General features: G+C 35.0%; 1 protein-coding gene across 1 annotated transcript; it reads right to left on the bottom strand.

Moving 5' to 3' along the window:
* Nucleotides 1–9,962: 9,962 nt before the first annotated feature.
* LOC126780800 (insulin-like growth factor 2 mRNA-binding protein 2) lies at nucleotides 9,963–12,850 on the bottom strand. The gene is made up of 3 exons (XM_050505512.1): nucleotides 12,646–12,850; nucleotides 12,481–12,538; nucleotides 9,963–10,056 (listed from the first exon to the last, which is right to left on the bottom strand). The coding sequence occupies exons 1-3, from the start codon at nucleotides 12,848–12,850 to the stop codon at nucleotides 9,963–9,965; spliced, it is 357 nt and encodes a 118-aa protein (XP_050361469.1).
* Between the last annotated feature and the right edge of the window lie 10,225 nt (nucleotides 12,851–23,075).

Consider the following 23,075-nt stretch of genomic DNA (forward strand, 5'->3'; position numbering starts at 1 on the left):
CAGCAATACTTAGTATGGTTGCGTTCCGGTTTAAAGGATGAATGAGTAATCCAGTGTAACTACAGGAACAGGAAGGAAATAACATCTTCGTTCCCAAGGTTGGTGGCGATGTAAGGAATGGTTAAAATTTTTACATCGCCAATGTCCAAGGACGGTGGTGATCACTTAACATTAGGTGGTCCATTTGCCCGTCTGGCTACGTATAACATAAATAATAATAATAATATTTTATTTGCACACAAAAACATGCACACATTCTTATCTAAATATAGGGTTTTTACATAAGCAACATATGTGGACCTCTGACTCCGTAACGAATATAAATGTTAATATTAGAGTCAGCGATTCTGATATTAATTTTGTATATATATGTATTATTTACATAAAAAAGACGTTTGCAGTATTTCCTTTTGGGTCTAAAATTACTAAGTTACTCGCAGAGTTATTTTGAAGGCAGTTATTTTGAAGTCACAGACAAACAATTCAATTTTATTTAGGTATATGTATGGATGATCCATATTACGTTTGATAAGAGAATGAATAGAAATATTAATCTCATTAATCTCTAAAAGCGACGTTGTGATAAAAAAGTTACATTACCTTTTTGCTATTCGATAGAACTAGTATACATATTACTGTGGAGGTCGGAAATGTAGGCAAATTAATAGGCTCGACGAGTAGAGTAAGTATGAGCCGCAGGCGAGAACTGCCATTATCACTTGCCATATCCGCCGAGTCTTAAATTATGATTTTCTCATTAAAAAAAACAGTAAATAAATATAATTCTAGGGAAAATATTGATCATGTTATTAAATTAATGGATTGTTAAATTAATAATCTTTTTTCATTCAAAAGCAAAATCAACTTTTGCTGTCAATCGTATTCATTTTGTTTGTTCGCCTTTGTTCAGGGGCAAAAGTAGCTCCACAATGCAGGCTAGGTTGCATTGTTGTCGCTGCAGTCTTCTTCAAAGGACCGTGTACTTTGAAGAAGACCAGATTCAAAAGCAAACCTATGACAATTAAAAAAACCTACAAAACGAAAAAAAGGGTTTTCATAGTATTTCCTCCAGCGTTTTATTTTCGAAATATAAACTAGACGAGACAAAAAATGATTTTCATAGTGGTTTGCTCAAGCGTTTTTTTAAATTTAAATTAGAATTTTGTTTATACCCCAGCCCGTAAATGTAATATTTCGCGTCTTCTTTTTTCGAATGCAATTTGAATATCTCTCCACGAATGTTGTGAAATAATATTTTATATTTCATTTTTGTTATTTTTTTATAACTAATTAATTTAATGTCGTGTTTCATTTTCATCATAAATATTATATATAGTACAGAAAATAGTGTACACTCAAAACTACATGGAAAAACTTGATTTTGCTTAATAATCATGTAATTAATTTCGCCATCTTAATATGAAGTAAATATTAATTGTTAAATTATAATTAATAATTATAATGTAATATATTGTAATTGAAGACAAGATATTTACTGGTGGTAGGACTTTGTGCAAGCTCGTCGGGGTAGGTACCAACCACTCATCAGATATTCTTTCTACCGCAAAACAGCGGTACTTGGTATTGTTGTGTTCGAAAGGTGTTTGAAGGGTAAGTAAGTCAGTGTTATTACAGGCACAAGGGACGTAATATCTTAGTTCCCAAGGTTGGTGGCGCATTGGCGATGTGGGCGTAGGTTAACATTTCTTACAATGCTAACGTGTCTGGGTGTTGGTGACTACTTACCATCAGGTGGCCCATATGCTCGTCCGCCTTCCTATACTATAAAAAAAAAAATATATAACCAAATTTTTATTAGTGATCTATAGCAGATAATCTAATGTATTAATAGAACTCATACATAAACACACTATATATAATAAAGTTATCTTTAATTGTTTATTTCATCCGGAATCACGCAATAATTACTATGCTATGAAAATTCCACGATATTTTAGGTTTTAGTCTCTGAACGGAATAATGTTGTATAGCATGTTGATATTTTGTATTTTTTGAGATGTGACTTAATTAAGTCTTCGTATTTAGCGCGAAATGCATCGGGCTGCGAGTGCTTTTTACTGTTTTAGACGAATGCTGTCAAAACTATGATGTATATTCCACAAAGTCCGTGATGGCATCTTTTTTCTACCATTTTTTTTTAATGATAAAATTTATAAATAGTATATAGTGGTATTTTCAGTTTAATTTATTTGTCACGCCCTTTTTTCAACTCTTTCTCCTGAGTATGTCAATAAATTTTTTTTTCGTAGCCACTGATGAGCTCACCTGTTGAAAATCAGTAGTGTTCTCAATAAAAAAATGGAAATAATAGTATAAAATAATTCGAATCATGCGAATTCATATGTTTTCCTCAAATTTAGAATGATGATTATGATCGAATTTGGCTACTGACAGAACACTGGTCGAAATAATGACAATATTACAATATAATATGTAAAAAAAATGCTGTCAACACTTGCAATTTGAACCAGCATTTTTAAATATGATAAAATGTGTGAATGAGAAAAATGAAGAGGGGCGCGTGTGTAAAGATGTTCAAGAACTGAATAGGGGCGTAGAGATAGCTGGGGTTGGTACTAATTTCATTATAAATGTATTATTTGTTTATATCTTATTATTTAAAAAAGGGGAGAAACCTTAATGCAAATAACAAAAAGTGATAAGCGCAAACAAGCTTATATAACTGAATTTGAAAACGGCATAACAGGTCACATAGTTAGCTCTTAAATATAAAAGGTACTGTGAAAACTTTACATTATCATGTACATATTACATTACATTATCATGTATTATATTGTTATATTGAAACTTGATAAAGTTTCAATATAACAATTTTCTGCTTATAAGTCCGCCATATCCGGTTATAGTCTCGAAATGAATAGGGTTTTTTTTTTTTTTTTATAGAATAGGAAGGCGGACGAGCATATGGGCCACCTGATGGTAAGTGGTCACCAACGCTCTTAGACATTGGCATTGTAAGAAATGTCAACCATCGCTTACATATCCAATGCGCCACCAACCTTGGGAACTAAGATTTTATGTCCCTTGTGCCTGTAATTACACTGGCTCACTCACCCTTCAAACCGGAACACAACAATATCAAGTATTGCTGTTTTGCGGTAGAATATCTGATGAGTGGGTGGTACCTACCCAGACGAGCTTGCACAAAGCCCTACCACCAGTAAACAATAGTTAGTACTATTACTTATTGTTAGCTATTCGAAGAATGCTTTTGAACGAATGGGGATTAAAAGCGATGGAGTATCTTATAGACGCGATCAGCGCTAACAGAAGATATTTCAGCCCGAATAAAAACACTTCAATAACTTCCAAAGAAAATCCTACATATAAGGCAAAATAATGATTCAAAAATTAAAATATTTATATTATAAACATCGGTTGAAAAATCTAAATATATTTTTATATATGCATTGTAAGTGGACGTATATTAAAGTACTACACTACATAAGGGGCGCAAAGTACATATGGTGGGGGTCGGGCGGGACGCTTACGCACTAACTAATAGGAAGCACCTAGGCCATATCACGTCACTTGTCGGCCGCGAATGCGCTCACTCTTCCAACTACCCCCTCCCTATATAGGCATCGTGGAATCAGCGTTGATTACCAAATAGAGTCTTATATAACCTTCTGTATGTACGCTTCAGTCAATATAATTATATCATTGTAAGAATTTCAAATATTAACTAACGTTTTCTTTTCAATTTATTATTTCTAAGTTCCTAATTCTTATACTTTATCTACAGTCTAGACAATTAAATAATAATTTAACTAGTCATTATATTATGAGATCTATGTACAACATATAATAAAACGATTTAAAATTCAATGCAATCCTCATCCTATTTAGGTTACCTATATCCATTTTCAGCCTGATTGAAATTATGACTAATATTTATGTTATATAAGAATAATACCAGGTCCATCGAATAAATATAACCTTAGTTCCAATAAAGATGTGCAGTTGAATATAATAAACGAAGTACAAGTAATATTAAATTTAACAACATATTTTTTCCACCAAAAATTATTGCCTTGTTTTGCCATCTGCCACTTCGTTGTTTACTAAAGGATTAATAATCTGTCGTAATTAATTAGAAATCGGAAATGATATAATTAGCTTAGCCGTTTACTTAAATAATTTAAGCATAGCTTAATGTTAATTGTATTATAATGATAATACATGCCGCCCAACAGATGTCACTTGACGACACGGTTGAAAAAAGCTTACGTGTAGTAGGAGATGTCGCTAAACAGCTGCTACACTAAAATACAAATTGAACAATTTTGATACAGACCAATCATCAAGTAAAAAATTAATAATTTTTTTGCAGTAGACTCCTAGAAACCTCATAAATATCTGAATTAATTGAATATAAATTAATTGAATCCTCACAAGTAAGCTTCAATAACTTTCTTACAAATGCATTTTCAATATCGTAATGAAATTATTAAATATATATTTCTAGTAAATTTTATTTGAATATATCTAATATGATTAAATTTGCGTCAATTGTCATTGAGATGAAATTACTTAGCTATTTGATTAAATTATAATCACTATTTAAAATACGTACTCCTCGTACTCTTCAAGAAAGTCTAAGAAACGTGCGTCATGTTACAAATTATGTATTATAATCAATTATTAAATCTTTCCTGAAAAAAGGAGCTATGTAAGCTTTTTTTCAGATACTTTTTGATTATGTTTTGTTTTTTCATAAAATTAAAAACGAATGCATTTTCGAATTTAAATGTGTTTTCTTTGCTAATTGAATATTGGTATTTAATCACGAATTTATATTTTTTTTAATAGTTTAAAAAGTTCTAACAATAATGAATTGTGGCATTATTTTACGTCATAGAGCGACGGCCTTTGGACAGCAGATGAAATGCGAAGAGCTGGTATCTCGTCATTTTGGTGTCAAAAGAAGCGTTATTTGCCATCTTGAGCGGCGTTACACTAACACAGGAGACACCAAGGCTGCGGAAGGAGTATAACCACTCGGCAAGACCGATACATACCATTGCCGATGTTAAACACCCGAAAGATAGGTTTAAGGTTACAAAACTTAGTGGTGTTGTTGTTAGCCCCCAAACCGTGCGAAATCGGCTTCATGAGCACGGCTTACGAGCATGACGCCCAATCAGGTGTAGAGAACACATAACATGGACCCAAAAGCAATGGTATAAAATTTTATTTTGCAATGAGTCTCGATTTATGCTTAGGTGTAATATAAAAAGGTTAAAAGTATGCCGTCGTCCTGGAAACACTGAACGGGTGAGGTGCGTCCAGAAAGTTCAGGAAGTTCAGGCTACTATGATGAACAGACGAACTGAGCTCGTTTTTGTAAGTAAAAACCTGAACGCGAAAAATTACATTGAGAATTTTCTTAGGCCTTATGTCGATCCATTTGCACAAAGCTTGGCACCGCTTTCTCGTTAATGCATGACAATGCGCATTCGCATACAGTTTTGTGGATCAGTGAGTACTTGGCAATGGAAAACATCCGGGTTTCGATATCGAGCATGTGTGGGACATGCACCAAAGACGTGTTTTAGAGGACTTGGACAGAGTGACAACAATCCAACAGCTAAAGGAATTGCTAAATTTTCATTGGGAGCGTCTGCCGCTAGATAACATAAACAAACTCACCGATTCTATGAATAATCGGTGCCAAGTTTTGAACAACAGAGGAGGCTACACTTTGTATTAATAAATTATCCCATTCTTTTAAAGTAAATTAATACTGGTTAGCAAGTTAATTTTATTTAAAAAAAAGTTTAGTTGCTTAGGTACCTTAGTTTGTACTACGTATGATACAGTATATAATATTGTTAATTTATGTTATTAAAGAACAATAGCTCGTTTTTACATCCATAAGAAGAATATAATACATTTATTATTTAAATAATAAAATACCAACGTTATAATGTGAAAAAAAAACATTCTTAAATTCAAATAAGTACGTTGCTAAGACTTTTTTATGTGTGTATATGTATCGACTAACTGTTTTCTCCCTCGGTTTCTTGGACGAAAAAATAATTCAACAACGTCGACAGAAACTGAATGTGATATGTATTTAGGCAAGTCTTTTTCTTTTTAAACGCTTGAATTACACGCTCCAGTATCGTTTCGCACTTACTTGTATAAACTGGTTTTCGCTGTTGAGCACGTGCGTGTAGAAAGCAAAAGCGAATAAGCACGGAACTAACTGATTAAACTTTAGTGTACTTTTAGGCAAGATATAAAACTTTCAGTTCTCATTGATATGGTTATACTTGAAAAATATGCAAAATCACGTAATTTATCTTCACAATGCTAATAGATCGTTGGATGTCGAACGAGTTCTTCTAAGACATACCACAGACTAGACGATTGTGTAAGCGTCAAAAACAATGTCACACCTCAATATTATTATTAAAAATATAAAAAACTTTTGTCTGTACTGTCTATCAATGTACGGCCAATCCAGATGAATCTAGAAAGTTGTAATTTTAGATTGTTTTTTTATAACGTTAGCGCATTTGCTAAAAATGGGTTTTTAGTAGCATTAAAGAGGGGGAAACCAGGAGAGGTAGCTTTGTAAAACATTTACCTGAATAAACACTTGTATAAAAATTTAAAATGTTTTTCTTCTATTACATATTATGGACACTATCTATGGACGATAAACCTATTTTACGAGAAACAAACCTAAGAGTTATGTTGAAACGTGACAAGCTTTTAAATACAACAATAAACAAAAGTTTATCAATAGAAATACTTATAGTATAATAATTTATTCCATACATGGAATAAATTATTATTTAAGCTTAAAGCAGGATTCTTCGTCGTCATCTTCGACAAGCGTCTATATTTTACCTTAATATTTTAAATCGAGGATAAAAATTACAAAAAAAATCGGAATATCAAGTAAATCAAGGCCCGTCGCGTAACGATATATTAAATTATAAAGAATAAATTTATAGCCACAGATATGCAGGGATATACAAAACACTTTATTAGATATTCAATAGATATTCATTTATATGATATGCTTAGTGTCTAATTAAAAGTCGATTTCGGGCCAAAGTGGAAGCCGAGTAATCGGTTATCGGTACAAATTTCGGCCGAAGCCAAAGGTTTAATATCCCTAACAAATGCAGTTCAAGATTGAGTGAAAAATAATATGTTTTTAATTAAATAAGTTTTTGGTGCCTATATAAACATAGTTTAAATATTATCACTTGTCAAATGATTTTACTTTATAGAAAATTTATTGCAATAATAATAATATTTATGTACTTCGCCGGATCACCCTTTCTATTGCGTTCTCATGCAATCGTAATAGTTCCTTCAACTTCGGCGCATACTAGAAACCTTCGGCTTCAGTTAAAACATCGGTCCAATTTGAAGGTGGCCGACGCTGAAGCGGAAGCCAAAGATTTGGCATGATATTAATAACAGTTGATTCGTTTTACAATATTAATATTGGTATAATAATTAATGAATACTAAGCACTTGAATCGCCTTTTTTCGAATTAAATCAAGCTACAATGAGAGAAAGTTTTAATTTGAGTCTCTTCGTTTATTTAAGAAACACACATTAACAAAGACATATGATTGCCTCACAATCACGTTATACTTATTACAGGGGTCCAACAAAGTACAGCAGTCTTTTAAATTTTTTTATATACAACCCATGACAATATGATTGTATACTCGTAAATGCGAGGGTAAAATTAGACTCGTAAATTAGGTTAGGTAGTAAGGAATAATTTTATTAGATTTAGGATTATTATAATAATATAGTATTAAACAATAAATAGAGGCCATTGCAAATATATTTGTTTAATATTATAGGATCTTAATAAATGGTAATAATATGGACATTAAATTCAAATCTTAACGACAAATTTACCACAGCGTCATATCGGCAGGTGTCAACTTTGGTTAGGTACAGATGCGCAATATTTGACAATGAATATCAGACAGCACTTTATAACAATAAGAACTGTTGCAGAATTTAGGGACGAATCTAAGCCTCCCATTTCATTTTGTACCCTTGTGACGGTAAGAATTATTTGGATTACCTAAGTGCGGTGGGAAAAAACCGTTACGTATTTTTTTTTATGTGAAACATTATTTGTAAAATGAATTAAAAAAAAATCTTTTATAGTACTCGGTAATATTATGTAAGTACGATAAAAAGGTATAGTTGGAACTCCACAGGTGCTCTATAGCGATACTTTAATAATGTCATAAGAGCTGAATGAAAAATTTGCCACAAATTGAATTGTAGTGGGTGTTTCAAACATAGCTGCGTAGTCTGGGTGGCATCTGCAAAGACGGCCGCGGCGGCATGGTGGCGGTGCGGTGGGGAGCCGGACGGTACAGCGTGACTGCTGGCATCGATCGCGAGATGCGTCACACGGCAGCGAGCCCGACTCGCCCGAGACCCCCATCCTCATCCCATGTCACTACCACGCCCGGCCGCCCTCCGCCTTTACTATTGTAGCACACCATTTTACTACGTTCACTACGATCGTACCCTACGACTAATTCACAAATTTTTACGCCGACTTGCCCTCAAACATGTGTCAAACAATGTCGATATATTTTATTTTTATTCTAATAAAAGATTTATAAATACATACTTTAACCGCTTTAGCAACATAATAATGGGAATCAGCCCTGGCAAATCCCCAAGCGTAACGAACGTGAGACCATTAGATATTTTATTATGCTAAGACGAAAGCTGTACATGTATAGGGCATAAAAAGATTGGAATACATTTAACCGTTAGATAAGAGTACCCATCACAATATGACAAAAGAGAAACCTGACAGCTCTCCCGCAACGGTCCTAACTTTTTAAATTAAATTCAGTTGAAAGATGACAAAAGAGCTACCCCTACTGATTTGTGATCTTACGCTACGTTCCCGTGAGGTGAGGGTCGCCACGAAGGGAGCAGGCGCGGGGGGCTCAGCGGAAAAGGGCGTAGATATGAGCCGGTTGGCGCGGTATGTGTACGGTATGTGCACACCGATATCACATCTGCAACGATCACTTAACATTTGCCGAGAACACGTGTAGAGAACTAAAACCCCTTTAGAAACTTGTTGCCTGCTTAGAGGTATTCAAGGAAAATGACTAGTGCTCATGTATTCCCTCTACAAAACGGCAAAGCGCAGCTACTTCTTTGAACTTGTGAGCTTGTTTTTGTTATATCCGGCGCCGCGAGCGTTCTAATACCTCCTTTGACGAGCTTTGGCTCGTTCTACTTTACTAATCGTGCAATTACGCCTTGGCTGCATATAATATCTTGTTGAAATTCACTGATATAAGTATCGATTATAATTTTTTTATTAAAAAATATATTTTTTTTTTAAATCTCAAAAATGAGTTTTTAGAATTAATCAAATTATCACTAAAAGTGAGTGAGAAAGTTTGCTTCAAATAAGAACTTAGAATGAAAGTAAATTCTCGATATTGTAATATGTTAGAATGAATCGCATATACTAGGTACCTACAATTATACTATGTAGTATCATAAAAGCATCCAAAAGAGCACTAAACGAATTCAAATGAGGGTAAAAGCAGCCAGTAAGTCAAATTAGTATTAACAATCAAAGAATGCGTAGAACCGAGCGTAAAAGTGAACTGCAACAAGTTCAGAGAGAGCAAGCGAGTGAGCGCGCAACAAGTGGTCAATTGAGCCGCCGCAGTTTTCGCGAGGGTGGTTGCCTGTCTCCCACCGGTTGATCTGGACCACGCTTCGTACTTGGCCTGGTTTTCACAGACGTAATCAAGACAAGTCTTAGCGCTAGACAAAGTTCGAGCACCAGTTCAAATAAAAATTAGTCTTTCGGTATAGTAGACTCCTTTAATAGGTACGAGTAAAATACGATAACGTCTTAAGATTGTAAATGTAAGGGTACTCACCGCCATCCTCCACCCCCTGCATTCGAAGAGTCATTGCTGGTGTCCTTCAACTGGATAGCGCTTGCACTTTGCAGGTTTGGCACGTTCACGCTGCGAATCAAATAATAAGAAATATTTTTATGGATCAAATTAAATTAATAAATGTCGACTTGAATATATCAAATCTAAATAAATTATTTTTTGTTTTGAATAATTAAAATAACCAACTAGGTTTGCCAATTCTGTTATTCAAGAGACCGTTATGTCAAGGGTATCTCGAATTACCTTGTATGTGGCAACATAGAATCCTGGGTCTATGTTGCCAAATACAAGCCACATGCAAATATCCATTCTGCGATATTTGAACGCTTTTACTACAATTTTACTCAAATATGATTAAAAATTAATTATAATTTTTTATTATATTATATTACTTTTCTTATTATATCACTAACATATGTAGGTACATAGGCATGTCGGCTCTGCTTAAATGTTTTTCTCTTTTTATTCTTTTGAAATATAAAAGAGTTTTATAAAAAAAATAGAATTTCGAATAATTATATTCTCATACACCATACATAGTCCTTGTATTTAATTTGACATAATTACCTAAACTATCTATTTGCTATATTCTGTATAAAAATGTAGTTATTTTTCAAGTTTCGTGTCGGTTTTAAACTGTAAAACCTGCATAAATTCCGAGCCAGCGTTAATTTATATTTGTTAAATGAGTATCTACCTAGTAGCTTGTATGAGCCTATATTTGCAAAAGTGTTTTTACATGGGCATTCAATGTTTTCGCAAATAAAACATTTAAATAAACATAAAAAATTACTTAACATTAAGAAAAATAATTAAGACAATTTTATATTATGATGATATGAAAAAGGTAATCTTAGTCAGCAAGTTAACTTATTGCTTTATTTTGCGTGCATCAGAATTACTGTACTAAGTGACAGATTAGCTTTAACAATACGACCAGCATTTAGTATTATTTAGTACCTTTGTTTAAATATTCGTTACCTATGGTATTATTAGTGAAATTTTATTTTAAAAATGGCCACTCATTCTGATGTCAAAATGACCCGTCGTTTACGATTTTCGCAAAAGGACTCCGTATTTTGTCTCCAGATCAATCCGAAATTGATAGTAAAATAAAGAAGTACAAGCGAATAAAATCATTAAAAAAATATGAATTAATTGCTTTTAGCAAAGAAAATTATTTTATTTATTTTCATGATTTTAATTATTCTGTAAAAAATTTTTTTTATATTATTTTTCTTTACTAAAAGCACTTAATTCCTCTTTTTTAATGAGTCAAATGTAGTAAATAAAAGTACTTAATTTACTATCGATTATCGGAAATTACAATGTTGTCTTTTATACTTTTTTTATTTAAGTTAGTGATCTTAAATATATGTTAAGGTACCAAATACGTACTAAATGATTATGTAAAGACAAATGCACAATACGAAGTCCTCTTGAGAAAATCATAATCGGCCGGTTATCTTGACATAAGAATGAGTAGCCATTTTTATAATAAAATTTCACTGATAATGCCATAGGCACCAAATGTTTAAACAAAGGTACTGAATAGGTATAAGCACTGTAATACTACAGTAAAGGTGATCAGATACTTTGTACAGTCATTCGGACGCACACCTTTACTTTTATTTGAAGATTCCAAACAATGTATACAGGATTCGTATTAATGAATGAATATACCACAAACTGAAAATGCCACGTGTATAATGTTTATAGTACAGCTAGAGCGTCGGTTCTAGAGATTTCTGTGCTCCATTGAGGCATTGTTTAAGCGAGGACAATGCGTTTTTAAAATCGAAGCAGGTAAACATACGACCTTCTCCGAAACTCGTCGAGAACAGCAGAATGATCGAGATGCCGGCGGGCGTCTTGTAGTAGGTGTTTTCAATCTCTTAAATATTTTACCCTTAAAAACTTACTTAAGTCCCCTGTACTAACGTTTTTTAAAGAATCCTTTAAAATTCTTCTGAGAAAATATATAACGGCATATTTGAAACTATTAAGAAAAAGTTTATTTTACTAAATTATTTCAGTTTAGTGTATAATTCAAATACCCTGTCACTGTATATTATTTATATCCGAAATGTGCAAAAAACATCAATCGAAAGAATTTACTGTTACCTTTAAGGGTAAAAAGCCCAAGCTGGTAATACTGCTTTGTATAGTCTTTCTCAGCCCGCGACCCGCATTGCAAACCAAAACAACTGACTCATCTTCTCCGATTACCTAAGTTGCACTTTTATATCTTATAACAAACCCAGACAGCAACGTTGGTTCGTAGAGTTGATAACAACAACATTTATCGTCGCTACTTATTTAAATAAAATATGTGTTGGTTATTTTTTGTAATGTAAATTTAAGATTTAAAAACTATTCATCATTATACCCCAAAATTATTTCGTCAAGTAACTTTCTTACTTTTATGAAAATTATTACTATATATTGTAATATGTGTAAAATCCATGAAACAGAAATTAATATTCAACTTACATTTTTTTGTTCGCAACGGAAGGCTCCACTACTAGAGGCAGTCCACAGTAAGAGTAACCTAGGAATAATGACTTTAATTTGTAATAATCTTAATATTTTTTTAATAAACATTGCAGTATTATTATTATTACATTAGATTGTATGTTGTGATAGTCATAAAATTACCATGTAGTTTATCGATGGCTCGGTCAGCAGCTGACTGGTCGGGGAAGTCAACGAAGGCGTAACCTCCGCGTTTGACCGAGATTTCTGCAACCGTCAAGTTATGCTCCGCGAACAACTGCCGTACTGCTTCCTCATCAGCTTCGGTTGGTAGATTACCGATATATAGCTTGTTCATCGCCGAAACAGTTTTCAATTGTTCACTCATGCTGGCTATTATCTGGGTTTTATGATTCTTGTACTATGGAAAACAGTTAAAATCTGTACGGTGAGTGACGTGTCCGATGGATCGTTTTTCTTTTGTCCTATAAGCAGATTGATATACGGCTGAATTCCGAACGCGTCAATATTTCGCTGTCACGATGGCCACGCACTGTAAGCCGTTAGGTTGAAAAGAGGTTTTATTGTTAAAATAAATATATTTAAAATAATTAATCATAGATTTTTTTATTAAATAAAAGATATATATACACACATTTAATTTATATATATTATTATTATTATATTATACATATATTATAATATATATAAATGGCCTAGTGGTAAGAACGCGTGAATCTTAACAGATAATCGTGGGTTCAGAGCCAGGCAAGCACCACTGAATTTTCATGTGCTTAATTTGTGATATAATTCATCTCGTGCTTTACGGTGTAGGAAAACATCGTGAGGAAACCTGACGTTCACTAAGACCGAATTTTATGCAAATCCTATCCAAAATACCTTTTTCTTCTTATCTACCCGTGCGAAGCTGGGATGATTAGAAAGTTACATAATTTTTTTTTTTGTAACATCGATTTTGTTGCAATGTATGCAAACGCGTTATTTAAGATGGCGGCTTACGCTCACTCCCGAAACGAACACATGATTTTACACTTGTTAGTCAGGAAGAAGACTGTTGTAATGAACAAAATAAATAATTATTAGGTTTTTTGCTTAGCGTCACTTTTGGTGCTACCTTTCTTGAACTATAAGTTAATTGCAGATTTAGCCAATTAGCATATATTTTAATTAATTAACGAATATTTGCAATTTGTTAATGTCCCACTGCTGGGCTAAGGCCTCCTCTCCCTTTTGAGGAGAAAGTTTGGAGCTTATTCCACCACGCTGTTCCAATGCTGGTTGGTAGAATACACATGTGGCAGAATTTCAATGAAATTAGACACATGCAGGTTTCCTCACGATGTTTTCCTTTACCGTCAAGCACGAGATGAATTATAAACACAAATTAAGCACATGAAACTTCAGTGGTGCTTGCCCGGGCTTGAACCCACAATCATCGGTTAAGATTCACGCTTTCTAACCACTAGGTCTTTTTACTGTACTGTTGCTATTTGAATAAAATAAGTTGTTATAAAATGGAAAAAACACTTTTTTCCAAAATTTTATACAGCAAATTGTTTTTTTTATTAGTGCTAAGTATTTGTGTTAACGGACAAACGATATAATCGCTGTGGGGAGAACTTTATCGTAACAATCATATATTTGTATATTAGTTATAATTTTAAACGTCCTGTTACAAACCTGTTAAGTAACGCCTTTGTTGACTCAACTATATGTTGAGCACTACTCATTTTCCCATATTTGTATATTTTTGCTGTATCATTTTATTCTAGCTCCCACAGAACTAGACCACCATCGAGCATCATATCCAACTTGAATTTATTTTATTAAATCTTTTAAGTATAAAATAATATTTTATTTTAAAGCTCCAAGGTCTCAGGGAGTCGTAACAGTCCGTGTGAATTTTGCCTTTATATTTATGGAATTAATAAATTAAAGTAATTGCCATAGAATATCCCACGGCTGGATAAAAATCTTCTCTTAAGAACGAGTTTTGAGACATATACTCTACCATACCAGGGATATACGCACGCCCCCCTAACGGCGTTCTCGTTCACCGACGCGCACGAGACAATTTATAAGCACACTCATGAAAAAGTACTGTGATTCTGGTCTGAGTTTGAACTGACGACCTTCGATAAGGCTCTCTTATCTATTCACTGCTTTGTTTCAGCCACTTAGAGTAGAGGAAACAAATATTGTCTTACTATTATCTTATATAATATTATCTTCAATCAACAGCCAATCGTTGTCCACTGCTGAACATAGGCCTCTCCCAAGGTGCGCCAAAGCTCCCTGTCCTCCGCCTTCCGCATCCAGTTGGTGCCCGCCACCTTCTTAAGGTCGTCGGTCCACCTGGCTGGAGGGCGCCCTACGCTGCGCTTGCCGATTCGCGGTCTCCACTCTAGGACTCGTCTGCTCCAACGGCCATCGGTCCTACGACATACGTGACCAGCCCACTGCCACTTCAGCCTGCTAATTTTGCAAGCTATGTCGGTGACTCCGGTTCTTTTCCGGATAATCTCATTTCTGATCTTATCCTTCAAAGATACTCCGAGCATAGCTCGCTCCATAGCACGCTGAGCGACTTTGAATTTGTGGACTAGTCCCGCAGTTAGTGTCCACGTTTCGGCACCGTATGTCATGGCAGGTAAGACGCATTGGTTGAAGACTTTCGTCTTCAAACATTGCGGTATAGACGACTTGAGGACTTGACGAAGGTTGCCAAATGCTGCCCATCCCAAGCGAATTCTTCGATCGGCTTCCTTCTCGAAGTTGTTCCTACCGACTTGTATTATCTGTCCTAGGTAGGTATATTCACTAACAACTTCGAGAGGTTTCCCCTCGACGTATATCGGTCCCGGCACGACATGCCTATTGAACATGACCTTGGTCTTGTCCAAGTTCATACCGAGACCGACACACCGGGAAGACTCGCCTAGGCTACGCAGCATTTCGGTGAGTTGTTCCAGCGACTCTGCTATGATGACGATATCGTCGGCAAATCGAAGGTGTGAGATGTACTCGCCGTTTACATTGACTCCATACCTAGTCCAATCCAGCGTTTTGAAAACGTCTTCCAACGCGTTGGTGAACAGTTTCGGGGATATTACATCCCCCTGTCTCACCCCTCTGCGCAGTTGGATCGCCTTCGTCTTACAGTCCTGGATGTGGACAGTCATTGTAGCGGCGTTGTACAGACATCTCAGTACCTCGATATATCTCCAATCGATATGACATCTCTGCAATGAGTCGAGCACTGCCCAGGTTTCGATGGAGTCGAAGGCTTTCTCGTAGTCCACAAATGCCATACACAGCGGCTGATTGTACTCTTCGGTCTTCTGCACAATCTGCCGAACAGTATGGATGTGGTCCACGGTGCTGTAGCCTGATCGAAAGCCGGCTTGCTCTGGGGGCTGGAACTCGTCAAGTCGTCTGGCGAGACGGTTCGTGACGACTCTTGAGAACAGCTTATACACGTGACTCAGGAGGGAGATTGGTCTGTAGTTTTTCAAGAGGGTTTTATCACCTTTCTTGAAAAACAGTACCACCTCACTCCCGCTCCACGTTTCCGGGGTCTTGCCATGTTGGATGACGGAATTAAAGAGGCTTGCTAGCTCTTTCAGGACCGGAGTCCCGCCTGCCTTAAGCAACTCTGTTGTGATTCCGTCATCTCCCGGAGCTTTGTTGTTTTTAAGCTGTTCTAGAGCCGCCCTAATCTCTCCTTGGTCAACGACCGGGAGCTCCTCGGAGTAATGGCGCATAAGAGGGGCGCGCTGGTCATCAATACTGATTCCCACGGGTTTATCCGATCTTGAAGAGAACAACTGCCCATAGAACCTCTCTACTTCTCCGATAATCTCAGGCCTAGAGGTAACGACCCCACCATTTTCAGTTTTAAGTTTTGTCAGACGCGGCCTCCCAAACTTGCGAGCGAACACTTTCGATCCCCGATTTTGCTCAATCGCAGCCTTGATGGCACGGGTATTGGAGCGTCGGAGATCGCGTCGCGTCAGCGTTTTTATTGTTCGGTTTAAGGCCTTATCTGACAAAAACGATGGTAGTTCTCGTCGTTTTCTCATGAGCTCGAGTGTCTCAGCAGAGAGTTTTGGTGCGTTGTCTCTTCTCTGTGGCGGAAAACACTTGCGGGATGTGTTTTGCAGTATTTTGACCAGCGTGTCGGTTCTCTCATCAATGCTGCTTATGGTTTCCAACGCGGTGAATTGATTTTGAAGTTCCATTTGGAACTTTTCGGAGCCTTGAGCAGCTTGGAGCATGGTAGGTCGGAGAGTAGTCCTCATCATTCTCGATCTTTCGGCTTTTATGTTGATATTTAGAGTGCCTCGAACCAAGCGGTGATCACTTCCGGTATTAAACCTGTTGATCACTGAAACATCTCTAAATATGTGCCTTTTATTCGAAATGATAAAGTCTATCTCGTTCCTTGTCACGTTATCGGGGCTTCGCCAGGTCCACCTCCTCTGAGGCTTTTTTTGAAAGAAAGAATTCATCAAAAAAAGCCCCTGCGCTTCGAGAAAGTTTACCAGCATTTGCCCCCTGTGATTTCTGCAGCCCAAGCCGTAAGGTCCGACTTTCGATTCACCGCTATCTTGTACTCCCACTTTAGCATTAAAGTCTCCCATAACAACATTGTAGTGTAATATTATCTTATATAAGTTCAATATATAGACTTGACTTTATATGATTGAAATCCACATTTTCAATTGGGCAAATTTCAATGTAAATATTAATGACAACTTGTGGTCAAAATCTTGTTACGGCATTAAACGTTCCGACTGACAAATTTACGCTTAAATGAAATGTATCAATTAAATATTTTGCGGTTATGAATTGCTTTGTTAGTTTTGAATATACCATTGTTGACAATTTGACCCGATGCAGCAACATTACATTCATAGTGTCACGGTTGATGGGACGTGTTCTTGTGTGGGATGCAACTTGCGTAGATACGCTTATATCAAGAATACGTCTCGCAAAGCCAGTGCAGCCGCTGAAGTTGCTCAAATACTTGAGCGCCGCAAATATTCACTTTTATCCATTTGACGAGCCGGTTGGCGTGGTTGGTAGAACACTTGCCTTTCACGCCGAAGGCTGTGGGTTCGATTCCCACTCAGGACAGACATTTGTGTGCATGAACATGTCTGTTTGTCCTGAGCCTGGGTGTAATTATCTATATAAGTATGTATTTACAAAAGAAAAGTAGTATATGTAGTATATCAGTTGTCTGGTTTCCATAGCACAAGCTTTGTACAAGCTTAATTTGGGATCAGATGGCCGTGTGTGAAAAATGTCCCACGATATTATATTATTATTATCCAACGAATATGAATTTGCGGGGCTGGGTTTTGAAAAACATCAGGTCCATGGTCGTTTGATACTAAAAATTTATAAAAGATCTCTCTAAAAAACTGGTCCACACTTCTGGTAGCCCAACGGCTGAATATAGCGGTGCAGAGAGGCAATAGTGCCAGCGTCTTGGGTACAATGCCACAGGTCAATCTTTTAGGTGGCGTGTTTTATTTACAAATTTGTAATACGTATTGTTTCTTATTTTAATTTTATTTATAGAATATATGAATAAAAATGACTGCACATAGCTTAAAATGAATAATGTAACAAATGTAAAATAAATATATAGAGTTTCTTATTTAAATTTGTATGTTTCGATTTCTCTTTCTACTTTTGTTTACCTAGTATTTATTCAGTAAAATATGCAGATAAAATCGGTTTACAAACAAGAGAAATAAAAGGTACTGAACCGTTTTGTCTTCGCCTATTTTTTTTTTATAGAATAGGAAGGCGGACGAGCATATGGGCCACCTGATGGTAAGTGGTCACCAAACGCCCTTAGACATTGGCATTGTAAGAAATGTCAACCATCGCTTACATAGCCAATGCGCCACCAACCTTGGGAACTAAGATTTTACGTCCTTTGTGCCTGTAATTACACTCGCTCACTCACCTTCAAACTGGAACACAACAATTTCAAGTATTGCTGTTTTGCGGTAGAATATCTGATGAGTGGTTGGTACCTAACCCGACGAGCTTGCACAAAGTCCTACCACCAGTATATTTATACATAGATATTTGTCATCAGCACTTGAAAAAAACACCAATTTGAAATTAAATTGTGTTTTTAGTCCACTTAGTTGATTAGCTTAAAATTTGCAGAACCGGAGTTACCGGGTTCAAATCCCACGTCTCGCCTGTAAAATTAATGAGTTTTTGTGTAGAACTTCTAATTAGCAGTCTAGTGATTGAAAGTTGGTAGTGTTTTAATCCCGTCGTGCTTCACAGGCGCACCTGCGCCTCTGCTCGTGTTGGTATTTATATAATACATAATAACTTAAGAACATATATCATTGAATCTTATGTTATGTTTTGTAAATCCATGACTTACAGTTACAATTTTGAATGTAATGTGGTTAGCATTTAATTTATTTTAGCCTACGAGGCGACCGAATGATGTCTCGATGATGTAGCAAAATTATTGTGATTACTCTACCCGTTATAATTGTTACTGTCATGGCTAATAAATATGTCGCACTTGGCAAATGTGCAGTGAACCGTTGGGACGAATCATTACGTCCCCATGTGAGTGCACACGTCGTTCATCTCGTCATATGCTCGCATCGCACCGAAAACCAACAACATTTCAACACATTTCTTTTCTATGGCGATCTCGTTAATGTTATATTATAATCGTATAATGTCCTTGTTCAAGGCAATTAACGGAATATTATTAATTAAATATATTGTTATTAGCATAGAAAATTAAAGATGATTTTAATTAATTTTACTGTGATTAAATCTATATATTGTAATTTGAAGGTAATAAAAGTAAAAACACAAAGGATTATTCTAATGGCCACGATATTCTTAAGAAACTGAGGAACAAGTTGGTTGTAACATTGTAATGAAAAAGGTCTAAAGTTCAACTAATTTTAACGGAAGTACTTTCACAAAAAGGCTCTAGACTTGTACAAATGAATATAACAAAGCCTTCTCTGACAACACAGTTAAAGCAGGTAGCTTCAGTATTGTTCTGAGTTAAGGCATTTTTACTAATTGCTTTCCGAATCCACCGAAGTATGACATCGAAACGAAACATTTCAGCCAACAGTAAAAAAAAACCATCATTCATATTTAAAAAATTAAAAAATACGATGAAATTGTTTTATACCCGTATTTTTAGGGCTTTCCCGTATTTAAAGTTTTTCATCTTTATTTAATGAAACATACGTTGTACCTTCATAGAATATCATTCAGTGTATTTTTTTCATTTAGGTAGAAATATGCAGAAGACAGATTTTTGCAATTAATATGTATTAATACTTAATTATAACATAAATTTAAACAGCCCTAGAAATGCAAGATATATATATATATATGCAATGTAATTAATTTATTCAAATAGCTTTTATTAACTGTAAAAAGACCTACTAGTCTTTTATTGAAGTATTGTAAACGATTATTTTGATTTGTTGGTTTATATAATGAGGCAAATAAATCGTACAGAATTAAAATATTTGTTGTGTAAAGGTAAATAAAGTTGCAGATTTGTTATATTTCTATAATTTCGGCCGCATTCTACCGAATGCGCGGACTGTCCTCTCCTTCTTTTTTGAAATGACATAATACTACTACTTTTATCTTGAAATATAAAAAGAACGTGAACTATTATTTGAAAGTTTTACATTAATTGGAATAGCATATTTTATTACATCGCATCCCACGTCCTTTTCCAATTATTTTTATTCAAATACCGTTTATGAAATATTTTTAGACTTTTAACTTGATTTCCATGTTTTTGTTATGTATAAGAAAGATAGGTTTTCTCGGCGACTTATTTTGTAGAAATTTTGAAAATAAACTAATTCAGTATAGTACAGTAACGGCTTGTTAATGTTCCACTGCTGGACTAAAGCCTCCTCTCCCTTTTGAGGAAAAGGTTTGGAGCTTATTCCACCACGCTTCTCCAATGCGGATTGGTAGAATACATATGTGGCATAAGATGAATTATAAAAACAAATTAAGCACATGAAAATTTAGTGGTGCTTGCCCGGGTTTGAACATCGGTTAAGATTCACGTGTTCTAACCACTGGGCTATCTCGGCTACAAAACTAATTCAACATACAAGAATCCTATATTTTATTGCTTCGCAGCTTTCCCGTGGTAAGCGCCGAACAAACAATTCCCCTTCGGCTGTGTTGACTTAATAACCTTAAAAGTATGCAAACACACAAAAGTTAACCTACCATATAGCTTATGACCGTCCGAAACTTCTTAAGTATCAGAATAAGCATGAAAGTTTCATATCAGTGGTAAAAAAATATTTTTGGCGTTAATCTGGAAAAATACAGTTACGCTTAACTTATAAATCGGCCCGCGCTTATTAGCAGTTAAATTGTCGCCGTCAAACAAAAATACTTCCCATTTCGAGGTAGGTGTGTAATGTAAGGGGGAGTGAACCAGTAGTTATATAATTACAGGCACGTTATGTCTACATAATATTTGAATTTCTAAGTATGATTTTATTATTTATTTAATATTCCTTACAGTCTACTACTTGAGTAGTGTTCAATTTACTAGTCTGATCTTCTTATTAAATGATAAAAAAATATGATTCCATTTTTTATTCAAATTATAACTTGATCTATTTTACGATAAGGTTTTTTTTAATGTTGAAGGTACGATTTTAAAAGAGCTTTGTAAATAATTGCTGATGTGTACCTATGCATGAAATTCGCAACTGTCAGTAATATGACGCTATATTTACATTTTATTTTATCTTAGGAAGATTATACTACACTGTTTGTAAGTTAATTATTTAAAAAAAAAATTATTTATTTTAAAATATGGATGTATGTTCATCCCAAAGATTAATATCTTTGATGCAAGTATAACAATTTTTAGAGAGGGTAAAGAACAATGTAGTTAACCGTTTTTTATAAATAAGATTTTCAACATTACACTATGCAATTCATATTACGACGAAAAAGCGTGGTTTCTATAACTTTCAATGTTTAAAAAATAAAGTTATAATGACTCCCCGAATCAGCATGAATATCTCATAATTTTTGGTTAGGGACATTATTCAACAGCTACTTTCTTAACCTTTGCCTCACTAATGCCATCTAGCGTCAAATAGAAAAGTTGATTTAAATATTTAACGCCATCTAGCGGTCTAATGGCAATAAAACTATTTGTGTTCGTACTAAAATGAATATATATTGAATTATAGAACTTAATTTTTATTAATATGCTTAAAAAATAAGTACTAGAGAGTGGTAAGTGAGTAAGTAATCATAATGTAACTTTAAATTGTTGTTAACGGAGAGTCGACAACAAGTTATATTTATTAAATCGTTAATATTATACTATAAAATAGGAAGACGGACGAGCATATGGGCCACCTGATGGTAAGTGGTCACCAAACGCCCTTAGACATTGGCATTGTAAGAAATGTCAACCATCGCTTACATAGCCAATGCGCCACCAACCTCGGGGACTAAGATTTTATGTCCCTTGTGCCTGTAATTACACTGGCTCACTCACCCTTCAAACCGGAACACAACAATAATAAGTACTGCTGTTTTGCGGTAGAATGTCTGATGAGTGGGTGGTACCTACCCAGACGAGCTTGCACAAAGCTCTACCACCAGTAATCGTATATATATAGGTAATATACGTATTTTTATAAAGGTATAACAACAGCAGTAATTTGATTACTAGTCGGAATTTTTTTTTTTATATTCGCCGAGAGGGCAAATGACTCTACTCCACCTGATGGTAAGTGGTAGTAGAGTCCAAACGAAAAATAACTATTGTAAAACTAAAATAACTATTATTGCAGTATCTTCTTAACGTTAGTGACTTAATCTGATTACAAGTTGATATAAGTTTTCACGAAATTATAGAATGTTTGCACATTCTAGATGATGATGAAGATGGCGTGAATATCATACTAATATTAATGTTACGAGAGCTAAGTTCTGTATGATCTTTTTTGGTTTATATACTTATCTGATTCAAACTCTCGTGTTATGTGATTAATTAGATTAAGTTATAGTTTCAGCCATTAATATACGAGTATATGGGCTGAATACATATAATTATAATTTTTTATAAGCCTTACATAAATATAGTCTTACTTCATATTAAAAAAGGTAAACCAAATGTTTATTAAGCAATTAAAAATTAGTATGAACCCTTAATAATGTTAAACATACATGTTATGAGTTGTAAGTTTTGATTAGACATCGCAGGAAAACTCCGAGCATAGCGTATCCATTGCTCTTTAAGTTACCTCAACGTCAAACAATGGAGAGCTTTCTTATTAGGCGCATAGTAAGTGACCACGTTTCTGTTCCATAACTCATCACTGGCAACACACACTAGTTTTTAGCGACTTAAGACTTCGAGACACAGCGGTATTTGGAACGTGAAGGTGCCCCGAACACAGCCCAGCCGAGTTGGATTCGGCGATTGACCTCTTTCTCGAAGTTGGACTTGCCTATTTGGGTTGTTTGTCTGAGATAAATATAATTAATTACTTTTCCAAAATTTA

This window comes from Nymphalis io, chromosome Z (genome assembly GCF_905147045.1).
Source record: "Nymphalis io chromosome Z, ilAglIoxx1.1, whole genome shotgun sequence".
NCBI classification, from domain to species: Eukaryota; Metazoa; Arthropoda; class Insecta; order Lepidoptera; family Nymphalidae; genus Nymphalis; species Nymphalis io.

Excerpts from the sequence above, each read along its gene's own strand:
- LOC126780800 (XM_050505512.1), bottom strand. The coding sequence starts at position 12,850 with ATGAGTGAACAATTGAAAACTGTTTCGGCGATGAACAAGCTATATATC. Across the intron at positions 12,539-12,645 it reads AGCCATCGATAAACTACATG|GTTACTCTTACTGTGGACTG; the intron begins GTAATTTTATGA and ends CATTATTCCTAG. Across the intron at positions 10,057-12,480 it reads TCCGTTGCGAACAAAAAAAT|CGTGAACGTGCCAAACCTGC; the intron begins GTAAGTTGAATA and ends TTTGATTCGCAG.